The sequence below is a fragment of the Mustela lutreola genome, chromosome 4 (assembly GCF_030435805.1).
Source record: "Mustela lutreola isolate mMusLut2 chromosome 4, mMusLut2.pri, whole genome shotgun sequence".
Classification (NCBI taxonomy): domain Eukaryota; kingdom Metazoa; phylum Chordata; class Mammalia; order Carnivora; family Mustelidae; genus Mustela; species Mustela lutreola.
This window is the reverse complement of record NC_081293.1, coordinates 32,413,958-32,427,917: the sequence shown is the minus strand read 5'-3', so window position 1 is coordinate 32,427,917 and position 13,960 is coordinate 32,413,958. Positions and strand designations below refer to the sequence as shown.

Here is a 13,960-nt window from a genome sequence, read left to right as displayed (position 1 = left end):
TGGCTCACTGGGTTAAAGCCTCTGCCTTCGGCTCAGGTCACAATCCAGGGGTCCCGGGATCGAGCCCCACATCGGGCTCTCTGCTCAGTGGGGAGCCTGCTTCCCCCTCTCTGCCTACTTGTGATCTCTATCAAACAGATTAAAAAAAAAGAAGAAGAAGAACCTGATGATGTAATCACTGACATTTCCCCACTTCCCTGTGTGGCTATGTGACAAAGTCTGCATGAACTGCTATTAACAGAAATGATGTTTGCAAATCCTACAGTACAGGTAAATGGTACTGGTAAATGGTAAATGCTTGCTGGTACTGGTAAATGGTAAATGCTTGCCCTCCATCCCTTCCCCCTACCCATGGACGGAAACGACAGCATGGAGATAGCCCCACTGTGTCCATGCACATATGAACAATAGCCTAGGTGCCAGGATGCTAAACTACAAGACTAAGAAAACCTGGTTCTCTGGATGACCTCAAGGAGGACAGGCAGCCTCTATACATTCTGTAAGATAGAAATAAGCTCCTGTCTTCTTTAAGCCACTGTGTTATTGAGATCTTTCTGTCATGGCAACTTATTTGGTATCCTAAATGATGTAGGACCTACACTCTTTCAACTTACCCAAAGTGTGAGTCCTCCTGCTGCCTTACAAGTCATTTTCCATAAAACAACCAGAGTGATCTTTTCACAGGGCAAATGCTAACATGAGAGTCCTTTTTAAGCACATTAATGGAATCGCATGGCTTTTGGGCTAAAGATATATTTTTTTAAATTATTTTTTTAAAGTAGCCTCCAAACCCAGCATGGTGCCCAAGACAGGGCTTGAACTCACAACCTGAGATCAAGACCTGAGCTGAGATTGAGAGTCAGATGCTTAAACAACTGAGCTCCCAGGAAGCTCTAAAAACTAATATATTTTTTAATGTTTTATTTATTTATTTGACAGAGGGAGAGAGATCACAGGAGGCAGAAAGGCAGGCAGAGAGAGAGGGAGAAGCAGGCTCCCCACCGAGCAGAGATCCCAATGTGGGGCCTGATTCCAGGATTCCAAGATCATGACCCGAGCCAAAGGCAGAGACTCAACCCACCGAGCCACCCAGGTGCCCCAAAACTAATATTCTTAAAAGCCTTGAAAGACCCACATGCTCTGGCCCCTACTTACTTCTCCAATCTCATCCCACACCATGTTTTTATTTACTCTCTGGTCTATAAGCAAACTGGTCCTACTTCAGAGACACCAACAAGTAATTCTCTTCCAGATCCAAACAGCCTAGAACATACTTACATCTGTATTTTTTCTGATGAGTGCCTGGTCATTCTTTAGATCTCAGCTCCAGCTTCACTTCCTCAGAGAACCCTTTGCTGACTGTTCCTCCCATCCCTGCTCCTCCAAAACACATGGCCTCTTGCTACGGGGTCCCTCTTACGTGGTTTGTAATCACACACTCACTTGCATGATTACTTAACAAATACATGTCTTCCATCTAGACTATAAATTCCATAATGCTAGAGTCTTCTTTTTTTCATTCACCATTGAAAATCCCCAGCATCTAATGGAGTGCCTAATACAAAGTAGACATTCAGTAAATTGTTCAGTATATGATATACTCAAGGACCATGTGAAAAATACAATTATTATTCACATTTTAAAGAAATGTAAACTAAGGCTCAGGGAGATTTTAAAAATTTGCCCAATGCTATGAGTTTACAAGTGGACAAGCTGGGGTGCTAACATAATGCCTTTGAACCCACAGCCCAAAACACAGAAAGAAGCTTCTAGAGGGTGTGTTCTCATCACTAGCTATCTTAGGGAAGACATATTTCAGACAATTCCTTCAAGATTTAGAGAGCTGTTGCTATATAAATAGCCAAGAATAAAGTAGTTACTCACTCACTCATTGAGCAAATATAATAGAAGCTGAAAATTTTGGAAACTTGAATTATTTCCTAGACTTAAATCAATGTGTGCTCTTAGGAAACTTCTAGTGTCGTGACTGTGTAAATCTTTAGAACTTTTTTTTTTTAACTGAAAGCAATTTCACTGCCATTAGAGTTTACCAAAGAATAATTACTAAAAAGGAGACCTGGTCACAAAATGGACAGGGAATTCCTTCTTTGGCAATTTCAGCAATAATCTCATGGCTCTCAATCCCTTCTGGAAGCTTTCCAGCTATATACCACTTACAGTCATATCTGGGTATCCAACTGATACATCCCGTTCAAACCATTTCCTTAAAACATGGTGTCTGGGACATTTTATTTAGTTATAGGGTTGAAAGTGCAAACAACTGGAAGAAAAGTAATCATACTTGCCTTCCTTAGGGATTTGCTGACATTCTTAGTATTTATCTGTAGAATATTTCCAATGATTGGGAGAGGAGTCGGGCCAGGCGGCAGCTTCCCTCTGGCATGGTTACAATTCCACAGAAAGAGAGGAATCAAACAAGAAAGACATATCACCAGAAGTATGAAGAGATCCATTGCTGCGTTTTGTATAAATGAAGTTGAAAGCTTGGTACCCAATGACTTTATAAATACTAAGTGCAAGCTAATCATCAAACATGCACTGTTTTGAACTTTTGGATAAATATGTGTTTTATCCTCAGTGGACGTTGACCCACTGGTAAAGATGAAAAGAAAATCAGTCATGTTAGTATTGATAAATATCTAGGTTTTCAGTGGCAATGGTCTGGAGAAGTGTTATTTTTTTAGTTGGGACTGTCATATTTTAACAGTAAAATTGAAAGCTATCTGATTTTCAAAGAGATGGAATTCATGATCTTGACATTTGATTAAAGAATTATCTCATGTCAAAATTTACTGTTCTGTGAGCAGAAGAAAGAAGCACTCTCCCAGTGTCTTTTTCCAGAAAATCCAGGAAAAGGCCAGAATTAAGAGACAGAAAGGAGGAAGCAGGGTAAAAATGAAGGATATAGGGAGCTAGTATCTCCCAGAGAAGAGGAGAGATATCTCAACTCTCTTGACAAAGCCTTTCCCATATGTCAGGAGTTCTGACACACTTAACTGCCAAGAGGGATGCAGGATCAACAAACAGTAGATAGGGGACGGAATCTATCAAATCAAGGGAAGAAATCACTCAGTGGGAAGTCCCTTGGCTGCATGTCACCTATCCTCCCCCCGAAACATCCTTTTCTAATGAGGGTCCTAGAATCGGAGTCTACATTGCTTGTTCTCAATTTGGTGAAGAAATATACTCTAGCATTCAATACTATGAATATTTGAAAGTGTCTATGAACTCAGATACAAACAAAACATCAAGACTCAAAGATATTTGAGGGGGAATCCTCTTATACTGTTGGTAGGAATGCGGCTGGGGCAGCCACTTTGGAAAACAGTATGGAGGTTCCTCAGAAAGTTGAAAATAGAGCTACCCTCTGACCCAGTAACAATACTATCAGGTATTTACCCCAAAGAAACAAATGTAATGATCTGAAAGGGCACATGCACCCCAGTGTTTATGGGAGCAAAGTCCAAAATAGCCAAACTATGGGAAAAGCCCAGATGTCCATCGATAGATGAATGGATAAAGAAGATATGGATTATATATATATACACAATAGAATACTACTCAGTCATCAAAAAATTGAAATATTGCCACTTGCAATGACATGGGTGGAACTAGAGGGTATTATGCTAAGCGAAATAAGTTAAACAGAGACAATTATCATATGATCTCACTCATACGTGGGATTTAAGAAATAAACAGAGGATCAGAGGGGAGGAACGAAAAAAAAAACAAGATGAAATCAAAGAGGAAGACAAACCATAAGAGACTCTTAATCACGGGAACCAAACTGAGGGTTGCTGAAGGGTAGGGAAGTGGGGGAATAGGATAACTGGTGATAGATAGAATGAGCACTGTGTGTTACATAAGACTGATGAATCACTGACCCCTACCTCTGAAACCAATAATACATTACACGTTAATTAACTGAATTTAAATTAAAAAATGGAAAAGATATTTGAGGAACTCCAACAAGGCATAACAAACATTAGACTTCAAAATCAGAACACTAACCCTGAAGAAACTAACATCAAGAAAACAGAAAAAAGGCACCTGGGTGGCTCAGTAGATTAAAGCCTCTGCCTTCGGCTCAGGTCATGGTCCCAGGGTCCTGGGATCGAGGCCCGCATCAGCCTCTCTGCTCGGCAGGGAGCCTGCTTCCTCTTCTCTCTGCCTGCCTCTCTGCCTACTTGTGATCTCTCTCTCTCTGTCAAATAAATAAATAAAATCTTAAAAAAAAAAAAAAGAAAACAGAAAAAAAATGTTAAAATAAATTTAACATCAAAGATATAAAAACTGGGCCTTCAGAGAGGTGTTAATGTGGTGTAGCAGTAAGGGGAGCCTAAGCTTGCCTCATTTCCCTCAAACACGAGGTACCACCATCAAATCATTTGGAACAACTGGAAATTGATCAGAGGCTAAAGAAAACAATCTGCATAGTTGGAAGGAGAGAATGTGACAGATGCAAGGCTTATTATTATTATTTTTTTGACAGACAGAGATCACAAGTAGGCAGAGAAGCAGGCAGAGAGAGCGGGGGAAGCTTGCTGCCCGCTGAGCAAAGAGCCCCATACGGGGCTGGATCCCAGGACTCTGAGATCATGACCTGAGCCGAAGGCAGAGGGTTTAACCCACTGAGCCACCCAGGCACCCCTGCAAGGCTTATCGTAACAAACAAATCAAAGCTCACCTAGTTAAAGATCCAAACGCTCCCCACAGCAAGCAAGGAGGAATTCTTTAGAAGACTGACCTTTGTGAAAGTGCATCCAAAACATGACAGCAGACTGCACAGCATACACCAGAAAGACTTCCTGAAACTCCAGGCCCTGCACAGTGTATGACTCTTTCTTAATATAGTATTACTCTCAGGAGCAGGAAACATAAATTTCCATAATTCAGAAAAGACAGAAACTTAGACATGATGACAAGACAGAGGAATTCTCCCCAAAAGAAAGTTAAAGAAAAAAAATCTCAGCCAGGGGTTCACTCAAAACAGATATAAGTAATATATCTGAACAAGAATTTAGAACAACAGTCGTAAGAACACTGACTGGGCTTGAAAGATGCATAGAAGATGCCAGAGAAACCCTGGCTGTAGAGATCAAAGACCTAAAAACTAGTCAGGCTGAAATAAAAAGTGCTATGACTGAGGTGCAAAACTGACTGGATATAATCACAATGAGGATATAAGAACCAGAGTATCAAATAGGTGAAATAGAAGATAAAATTATGGAAAATAATGAAGCTGAAAAGAAGAGGAAACAAAAACTATGAGATCTTAATATAGATGTAGGGACTTAGGGATTCCACAGAGTGTAACAATATCCACATATTAGGAATACCAGAAGAAGAGTGGGATAAGAGGCAAAAGGTTTATTTGAACAAATTATAGCTGAGAACTTCCTCAATCTGGGAAAGAAAGCAGGCATTCCAGTCCAAGAGCCACAGAGAACACCTCTCAAATTCGACAAAAACAGGTCAACACAGAGGTGCCAGATGGCTCAGTCAGTTAACCATCTGCCTTTGCCTCAGTCATGATCTTGGGGTCCTGGGTTGGAGCACCACATTGGGCTCCCTGCTCAGCAGGGTGTTTGCTTCTTCCTCTCACTGCTCCTCCTCCTCCCCTCCCCCAGCTTATGCTGTCTCTCTCAAATTAAAAAAAAAAAAAAAAAAAAAAAAAAAGCCTTAAAAAAAAAAAAACAGGTCAACATTGAGACATATCAGAGTGAAATTTGCAATATACAAAGATAAAGAGAATTCTGAAAGTAGCTAGGGACAAAAAGTTCCTAGCTCTAACCTACAAGAGTAGGTTACCTTAACCTGCAAGGGTAGACATGAGGTTAGCAGCAGATCTATCTGCAGAAACCTGGAAGGTCAGGAAAAAATGGCATGATATCTTCAATGTACTAAATGAGAAAAATATGCAGTCAAGAACATTTTATCCAAAGAAGTTGTGGTGTGTGTACACACACACACACACACACACACACACACACACACACACGAGTATTATGCAGCCATCAGAAATTGAAATCTTGGGGCACCTGGGTCGCTCAGTGGGTTAAAGCCTCTGCCTTCAGCTCAGGTCATGATCTCAGGGTCCTGGGATCGAGCCCCACATCGGGCTCTCTACTCAGAGGGGAGCCTGCTTCCTCCTCTCTCTCTCTGCTTGCTTCTCTGCCTAGCTGTGATCTCTCTCTGTATCAAATAAATAAAGAAAATCTTTTTAAAAAAATTGAAATCTTGCCATTTTCAACAACATGGATGGAACTAGAGGGTATTAGCTAAGTGAAGTAAGTCAATCAGAGAAAGGCGATTATCATATGATCTTACTCATACATGGAATCTGAGAAAAAAGGCAGAGGATCATAGGGAAGTGAGGAAAAAATGAAACAAGATGAAACCAGAGACAGAGACAAACCATAAGAGACTCTTAATTATAGGAAACAAACTGAGGTTTCCTGGAGTAGAGGGTGGCAGGGAGGGATGGGGTGGCTGGGTGATGGACACTGGAGAGGGTATGTGTTGTGGTGAGCACTGTGTATTGTGTAAGACTGATGAATCACAGACCTGTACCTGTACCCATAATTGATTATTAACATTAATTATGTTAATAATTTAAAAAAAACAGGAGCAAGAAAATTGCCTCAAGTTTCCATGAGGCTCTGGAGATACTGCCTATGAGGTTAAAATGAGAAGTTCTTTAAAGGTGTCATTGGGCAGCTTATTACCTGCCTTTCCTAGGTCCCTTTGTACTTGTACACTTGAGGAAGGTGGGTGGGTTGTCTTTTTAATTTTTACTCTATCCATGTTAGAATCTTCTTTACAATTGCTTCACTTTCTACAATTGCTTCACTTTTATCCCACTTTCCTTTTTTTTTTCTTTTTCAAGATTTTATTTATTCATTTGACAGAGAGAAATCACATGTAGACAGAGAGGCAGACAGAGAGGAGGAAGCAGGCTCCCTCTGAGCAGAGAGCCCGATGCGGGACTCGATCCCAAGACCCTGAGACCATGACCCGAGCCGAAGGCAGCGGCTCAACCCACTGAGCCACCCAGGCGCCCGCCACTTTCCCTTTTTAAAGCAGAATTGAATCTACATTTGCTTCATTGTGTAAAGTCTATGAAAATCACATCCTTTATAATGTTTCTATTGGAGTTCTGAACTTGGGGCTAGGATGATTGGAACACAGATGCAATTCCTATGACTGTACCCATCACTTAATTTCCTGTACCAGTACTACAACATTAAAAGGCTTTATGCATGCATATATACATATATATATATAAATACACATATGTATATATACATCTATGCATGTGTATGTGTGTATTTTTTTTTCTATCCAGCAAGGCTATTACTCAGAATAGGACAGATAAAGAGTTTCCAAGAAAAGCAAAAACTAAAGGAGTTTGTGAACACTAAACCAGTCCTCCAAGAAATATTACAGGGGACTGTTTCAGTGAGAAAGAGAGACCAAAAGCAACAAAGACTAGAAAAGAACAGAGATAATCTACAGGAACATCAGTTTTACAGGTAATACAACGGCACTAAATTCATACCAATCAATAATTACTCTGTAAATTGACTCAATGCTCTAATCAAAAGATACAGAATATCAAAATGGATAACAAAAACAAAACAAAACAACCTAAGACTCATTGATATGCTGCTTATGAGAGACTCACTTTAGACCCAAGGACATCCAGACTGAAAGTGAGGAGCTGGAAAACCATCTATCATGCTAATGGACATCAAAAGAAAGTGGGAGTAGTCATCCTTGTATCAGAGAAACTGGATTTTTTAAAATTTAAATTAAATTTAGTTAACATATAGTATATTATTAGTTTCAGGGGTAGAATTTAGTGATTTATCAGTGGTATGTAACACCCACCGCTCCTTACATCAGTGCCCTTGTTAATGCCCATCACCCAATTACTCTATCTCCCCCCAAAACTAGATTTTAAACCAAAGACTATAAGAAGAGATGGGTACTATATCTATGCAGCAAGAAGATCTAACAATTGTAAATATTTATGTCCCCAACTTGATAGCAACCAAATATATAAATCAATTAATAACAAACTTAAACTCATGGATAATAATACAATAATAGTAGGGGAATTTAACACCCCACTCACAGCAATGGACAGATCATCTAAGCAGAAGGATCAACAAGGAAACAAAGGCTTTGAATGACATGCTGGACCAGGTGGACTTACCCAATATATTCAGAGCATTTCATCCTAAAGCAGCAGAATACACATTCTTTTTGAATGCACATGGAACATTTGTGACACACTGGGTCACAAATCAGGCCTCAACCAGTGCAAAAAGACTGAGATCGTACCAAGCATATTTCTGGACCACAACCTTATGAAACTTGAAGTCAACCACAAGAAATAATCTGGCAAAACTACAAATATATGGAGGTTAAAGGACGTCTCACTAGGGGTACCTGGGTGGCATCTTACGAGGGGTGCCTGGTTAAGCATCTGCATTCGGCTCAGGTCATGATCTCTGGGTCCTGGGATGGAATTCCACATCTGGCTCCCTGCTCAGCAGTGAGTCTGCTTCTCCTTCTACCTTTCTACCCTGCTTTAATGATTACTTTAATGATTACACACTCTCTCTTTCAGATGAATAAACAAAATCTTAAAAAAAAAAAAAAGAACATCCTACTAAAGAATGAATGGGTTAACCAGGAAATTAAAGAAGAAATAAAGAACTACATGTAAGCAAATGAAAATGAAAACACAACAGTCTAAGACCTTTGGGAATCAGAAAAGGCAGTCATCAGAGTGAAGTATATGGTAATTCAGGCCTTTCTCGAGAAATAAGGAAAGTCTCAAATGGACACCCTCATTTTACACCTAAAGAAGCTGGAAAAAGAACAGCAAATAAAGCCTAAAACCAGCAGAATAAAGGAAGTAATTATGATTAGAGCAGAAATAATCGATAAAGAAATTTATAAAAAACAGTAGAGTAGATCAATGAAACTAGGAATTAGTTCCTTGAAGATATAACAAAATTGATAACTCCCTGCCAAACTTATCAAAAAGAAAAGAGAAAGGACCCAAATAAATAAAATCATGAATGAAAGAGGAGAGATCACAACCAACACCAAAGAAATACAAACAATTATAGGAGAATATTATGAGCAATTATATGTCAACCAAATGGGCAAGCTGGAAGAAATGGACAAATTCCTAGAAACGTACATGCTATTAAAACTGAAACAGGAAGAAATAGAAAATTTGAACAGATCCATAACTAGCAAAGAAATTGAATGGGTTTCAAAAATCTCCCAAAAAGGGACACCTGGGTGGCTTAGCTGGTTGAGCGGCTGACACTTGGTTGTGGCCAGGTCATGATTTCAGAGGCCTGGGATCGATCCCTGAGTCAGACTCCAAGCTCAGCAAGGAACCTGCTTCAGGATTCTCTCTCCCTCTGACTCTCCTCCCGCTTGCTCGCTATCTCTCTCTAAAATAATTAAACTTTAAAAAAAAATTTTTTTTTTAAATCTCTATCTCTCCAACAAAAAAAGAGTCCAGGGCTAGATGGCTTTCCAGGGGAATTCTACCAACCATTTACGTCTTTTTTTGTTTGTTTGTTTAAGACTTTGTTGATTTGACAAAGAGAGACACAAAGAGAGAAGGAACACAAGCAAGGGGAGTGGGAGAGGGAGAAGCAGGATTCCTGCTAAGCAGGGAGCCCATTGCAGGGCTTGATTCCAGGACCCTGGGATCATGACTTGAGCCAAAGACAGACACTTAACGACTGAGGTGCCCCTCAGTTAGTACCTCAGTCAATTACCTCAGTTTGGTAGAGGTATCCCTCTACCAAACATTTAAAGAAGAATTGATACAACTGGAGGAGATTATGCTGAGTGAAATAAGTCAAGCAGTGAAAGTCAATTATTATATAGCTTCACTTACTTGTGGAACATAAGGAATAGCATGGAGGACATTCAGAGAGGGAAGGGAAAAATGAAGGGGGGGAATTGAAGGGGGAGATGAACCTTGAGAGACTGTGGATTCTGAGAAACAAACAGAGGGTTTTAGAGGGGAGGGGGTGGGAAGGATGGGTGAGCCTGGTGATGGGTATTAAGGAGGGCACATATTGTATGGAGCACTAGGTGTTATACGCAAACAATGAATCTTGGAAACTACATAAAAAATTAATGACGTACTGTATGGTGACTAACCTAACATTTTAAAAAAGGAATTAATACCTACTCTTCTGAAGCTGTTCTAAAAAAACAGAAATGGAAGGAAAACTTCCAAACTCATTCTATGAGGCCACCATTACCTTGAATCCAAAACCAAAGACCTCACTAAAAAGGAGAATTACAGATCAATAGCTCTGATAAACATGGCTGCAAAAATTCTCAACAAGATACTGACCTAATGGAATCCAACAGTACATTAACCATGTTTGAGTGTGATTTTTTTCTTGGGCTGCAGGGTGGTTCAATATCCACAAATCAATCAGTATGATACAACACATTAATAAAAGAAAGGATAAGAACCATATGTTCCTCTCAATAGATGCAGAAAGAGCATTTAACAAAATACAGCATTCTTTCTTGATAAAAACCCTCAGGAATGTAGGGATAGAAGGAACATACCTCAACATTATAAAGGCCATATATAGAAGACCCTAATATATCCTTAATGGGAAAAACTGACAGTTTTCCCCTTAAAGTCAGGAACATGACAGGGATGTCCACTCTCACCACTGTTGTTCGACATAGTGCTGGAAGTCCTAGCCTCAGTAATCCAACAATAAAAAGAAATAAAAGGCAAACAAATTGGCAAGGAAGAAGTCAAACATTGACTCTCTGCAGATGACATGGTACTCTATGTAGAAAACCCAAAAGACTCCACCAAAAATTGCTAGAACAGATACATGAATTCAGTAGTCATAGGATATAAAATCAACATACAGAAATCTGTTGCATTGCTATACACCAATAATGAAGCAGCAGAAAGAGAAATTAAGGAATTAATTCCATTATAATTGCACCAAGAATCATAAGATACCTAGGAATAAACCTAGGCAAAAGATCTGTACATTGAAAACTAGGGAACACTTATGAATGAAATTGAGGAATGCACAAAGAAATGGAAAAAAATTCCATGCTCCTGTTTTGGAAGAACAAATATTATTAAAATTTCTATACTATCCAAAGCAATCTACACATTCAATGCAGGCCCTATCAAAATAACACCAGCATTTTTCACAGAGCCAGAATAAACAATTCTAAAATTTGTATGGGACCAAAAAAGACTGAACAGTGAAAATAATGTTGAAAAAGAAAAGCAAAGCAGGGAGCATCACAATTCTGGAATTGAAGCTCTATTACAAATCTGGAATCATCAAGACAGCACAAAGTCAGACAAAGAGATCAATGGAACAGACAGAGAATCTATAAATGGACCCTCAACTCAATGGTCAACTAATCTTTGGCAAAGTAGAAAAGAATATCCAATGGAAAAAAAGACAGTCTCTTCAACAAATGAAATTGGGAAATTTAGACAGCCACATGCAGAAAAATGAAACCGGACCATTTCCTTACGCCATCACAAAAAAATAGGCCCAAAATGGATTAAAGACCTCAATGTGAAACAGGAATCCATCAAAATCCTAGAGGAGAACATAGCCAGGCAAGTTCTGTAACCTCCGCCCGGCAACTTCTTATCAGACACATTTCCAAAGGCAAGGGAAACAAAGGTAAAAGTGAACTGCTGGGACTTTAGTAAACTGAAAGGCTTTTGCACAAAGGAAACAGCTGACAAAATAAAAAGATAACCGACATATTGAATAGGAAAAAATACTTGCAAATGACATTATGAGATAAAGGGTTAGTATCCAAAATCTATAAAGAGCTCATCAAACTCAACACCCAAAGAACAAATAATCCAATCAAGAAATGGGCAAAAGACATGAACAGACATATCCCCAAAGAAGACAACCAAATGGCCAACAGGCACATGAAGAAATGCTCAACATCCCTCGGCATCAGGGAAATACAAATTTAAGCCACCGTGAGATACTACCTCACACCAGTCAGGATGGCTAAAATTAACAAGTCAGGAAATGACAAATGTTGGTGAGGATGTGGAGAAAGGAAAACCCTCCTACACTGTTGGTGGGAATGCAGCTGTGGCAGCCACTCTGGAAAACAGTATGGGTTTCCTCAAGAAGTTGAAGATAGAACTACCCTATCACCCGGTAATTGTACTACCAGGTATTTACCCCAAAGATACAAATGTAGTGACCCAAAGGGGTAAATGCACCCTAATTTTGATAGCAACCATGACCACAATAGCCAAACTATGGAAAAAGCCCAGATGTCCATTGACAGATGAATGGATAAAGAAGATGTGTATGTATATACACACACAATGGAATACTACTCAGTTATCAAAAAAAATGAAATCTTGCCATTTGGAACAACAGGGATGGAAGGTATTAAATTAACAGAAATAAGTCAGAGAAAGACAATTATCATATGATCTTACTTATATGTGGAATTTAAGAAAAAACAGAGGATCATAGGGGAAGAGAGAAAAAATAAAATAAGACAAAATCAGAGAGGGAGACAAATCATAAGAGACTCTTAATCATAGGAAACAAACTGAGGGTTGCTGGGGGGGGGTGGGATGATGGGGGTAACTGGGTGGTGGACATTAAGGAGAGCACTTGATGCAGTGAGAACTGGCTATTATATAAGACTGATGTATCACCTCTACACCCAAAACTAATGATACACTATATGTTACTTAACTGAATTTTAATTAAAAAAATAAAAATAAAAAATAAATTTAAAAAAAAGGAAAAGAGACGGGGCACCTGGGTGGCTCAGTGAGTTAAGCCTCGGTCTTTGGCTCAGATCATGATCTGAGAGTCCTGGGATCATGCCCCGAATCGGAATTGGCTCTCTGCTCAGCAAGGAGCCTGCTTCCCTCTCTCTACCCACCTCTCTGCCTATTTGTGATCTCTCCCTGTGTCAAATAAATAAATAAAAATCTTAAAAAAAAAAAAAAAAAAGGGAAAGAGGCTTGTTTTTCCAGTAATGCAGGGAAAAGAAGTAATTATTAATAAATGGGTTCAGTGATAATTTTCTGAATATTCCTTTTGCAATAAGAGCTATGTATTTTCTCCCCAAAGCACCCCAACCTAGCTAGAACAAACTAATTCCCCACTACCCTAATGTCTCTTCTTTCAGTCATACTGTGTGGGTGCCCTGGCTGTGCCCTGGGCTCTGATCAGTGAACAGAACTGTCCCCTTTAAGCTAGCAAACCCAGGCGGTGGGACTGAAAGCCCTACTCCAGCCCCCATAGCAGAGGCCACAGAGCTGCTGGCAGTTTCCACAGCCTCAGAAATAAGGAGCTAAGGGGCGCCTGGGTAGCTCAGCAGGTTAAAGCCTCTGCCTTCGGCCCAGGTCATGATCCCAGGACCCTGGGATCGAGCCTCGCATCAGGCTCTCTGCTCAGTGCAGAGCCTGCTTCTCTCTCTCTCTCTGCCTGCCTCTCTGCCTACTTGTGTTCTCTGTCAAATAAATAAAAAAAAATATTAAAAAAAAAAAAGAAAAGAAAAAAGAAATAAGGAGCCAAAAGCTGACAGCACAAATGAAGCCCCAATATGGAGAGAGAATGAAGGCTCCTAGGCTCCGAATAGGCTGCAAGCTGGGGGCAGGAAAAGGGAACTTCTGAGTCAATTCCATCTTTAGAAACAAAGGGGAAACTGGACCTTTTTCTGTTGTTATGGTTCTATAAGGCATTCTACAGCTACTGAGCTCCAAGGGGATATGCAAACACAAAAGGTCTAAAATAGTCAGGAGAACGCTGCCCTGGCTGGAGAAGAGAGTAACAAATAGGCAGATAGGTCAGCAAATCATTTGTAGGAAGACAATGCTAGGAACTTCAGCTCT

General features: G+C 39.8%; 1 protein-coding gene across 4 annotated transcripts in view; it reads right to left on the bottom strand.

Annotated features, from left to right (window-relative positions):
• Positions 1-2,511, bottom strand: part of LOC131828623 (cytochrome P450 2C21) — a 28,430-nt gene extending 25,919 nt beyond the window's left edge. For 2 of the 4 annotated variants that reach the window (XR_009352517.1, XR_009352518.1), the window contains exon 1: positions 2,303-2,511. Coding sequence is in view for 2 of the 4 variants with exons in the window: in XM_059169399.1 (XP_059025382.1) it covers positions 2,303-2,474 (172 nt within the window). In the remaining 2 variants the exon portion in view is untranslated. The remainder of the gene's footprint in view (positions 1-2,302) is intronic. The other 2 variants (XM_059169399.1, XM_059169400.1) reach the window with 1 other exon arrangement.
• Between the last annotated feature and the right edge of the window lie 11,449 nt (positions 2,512-13,960).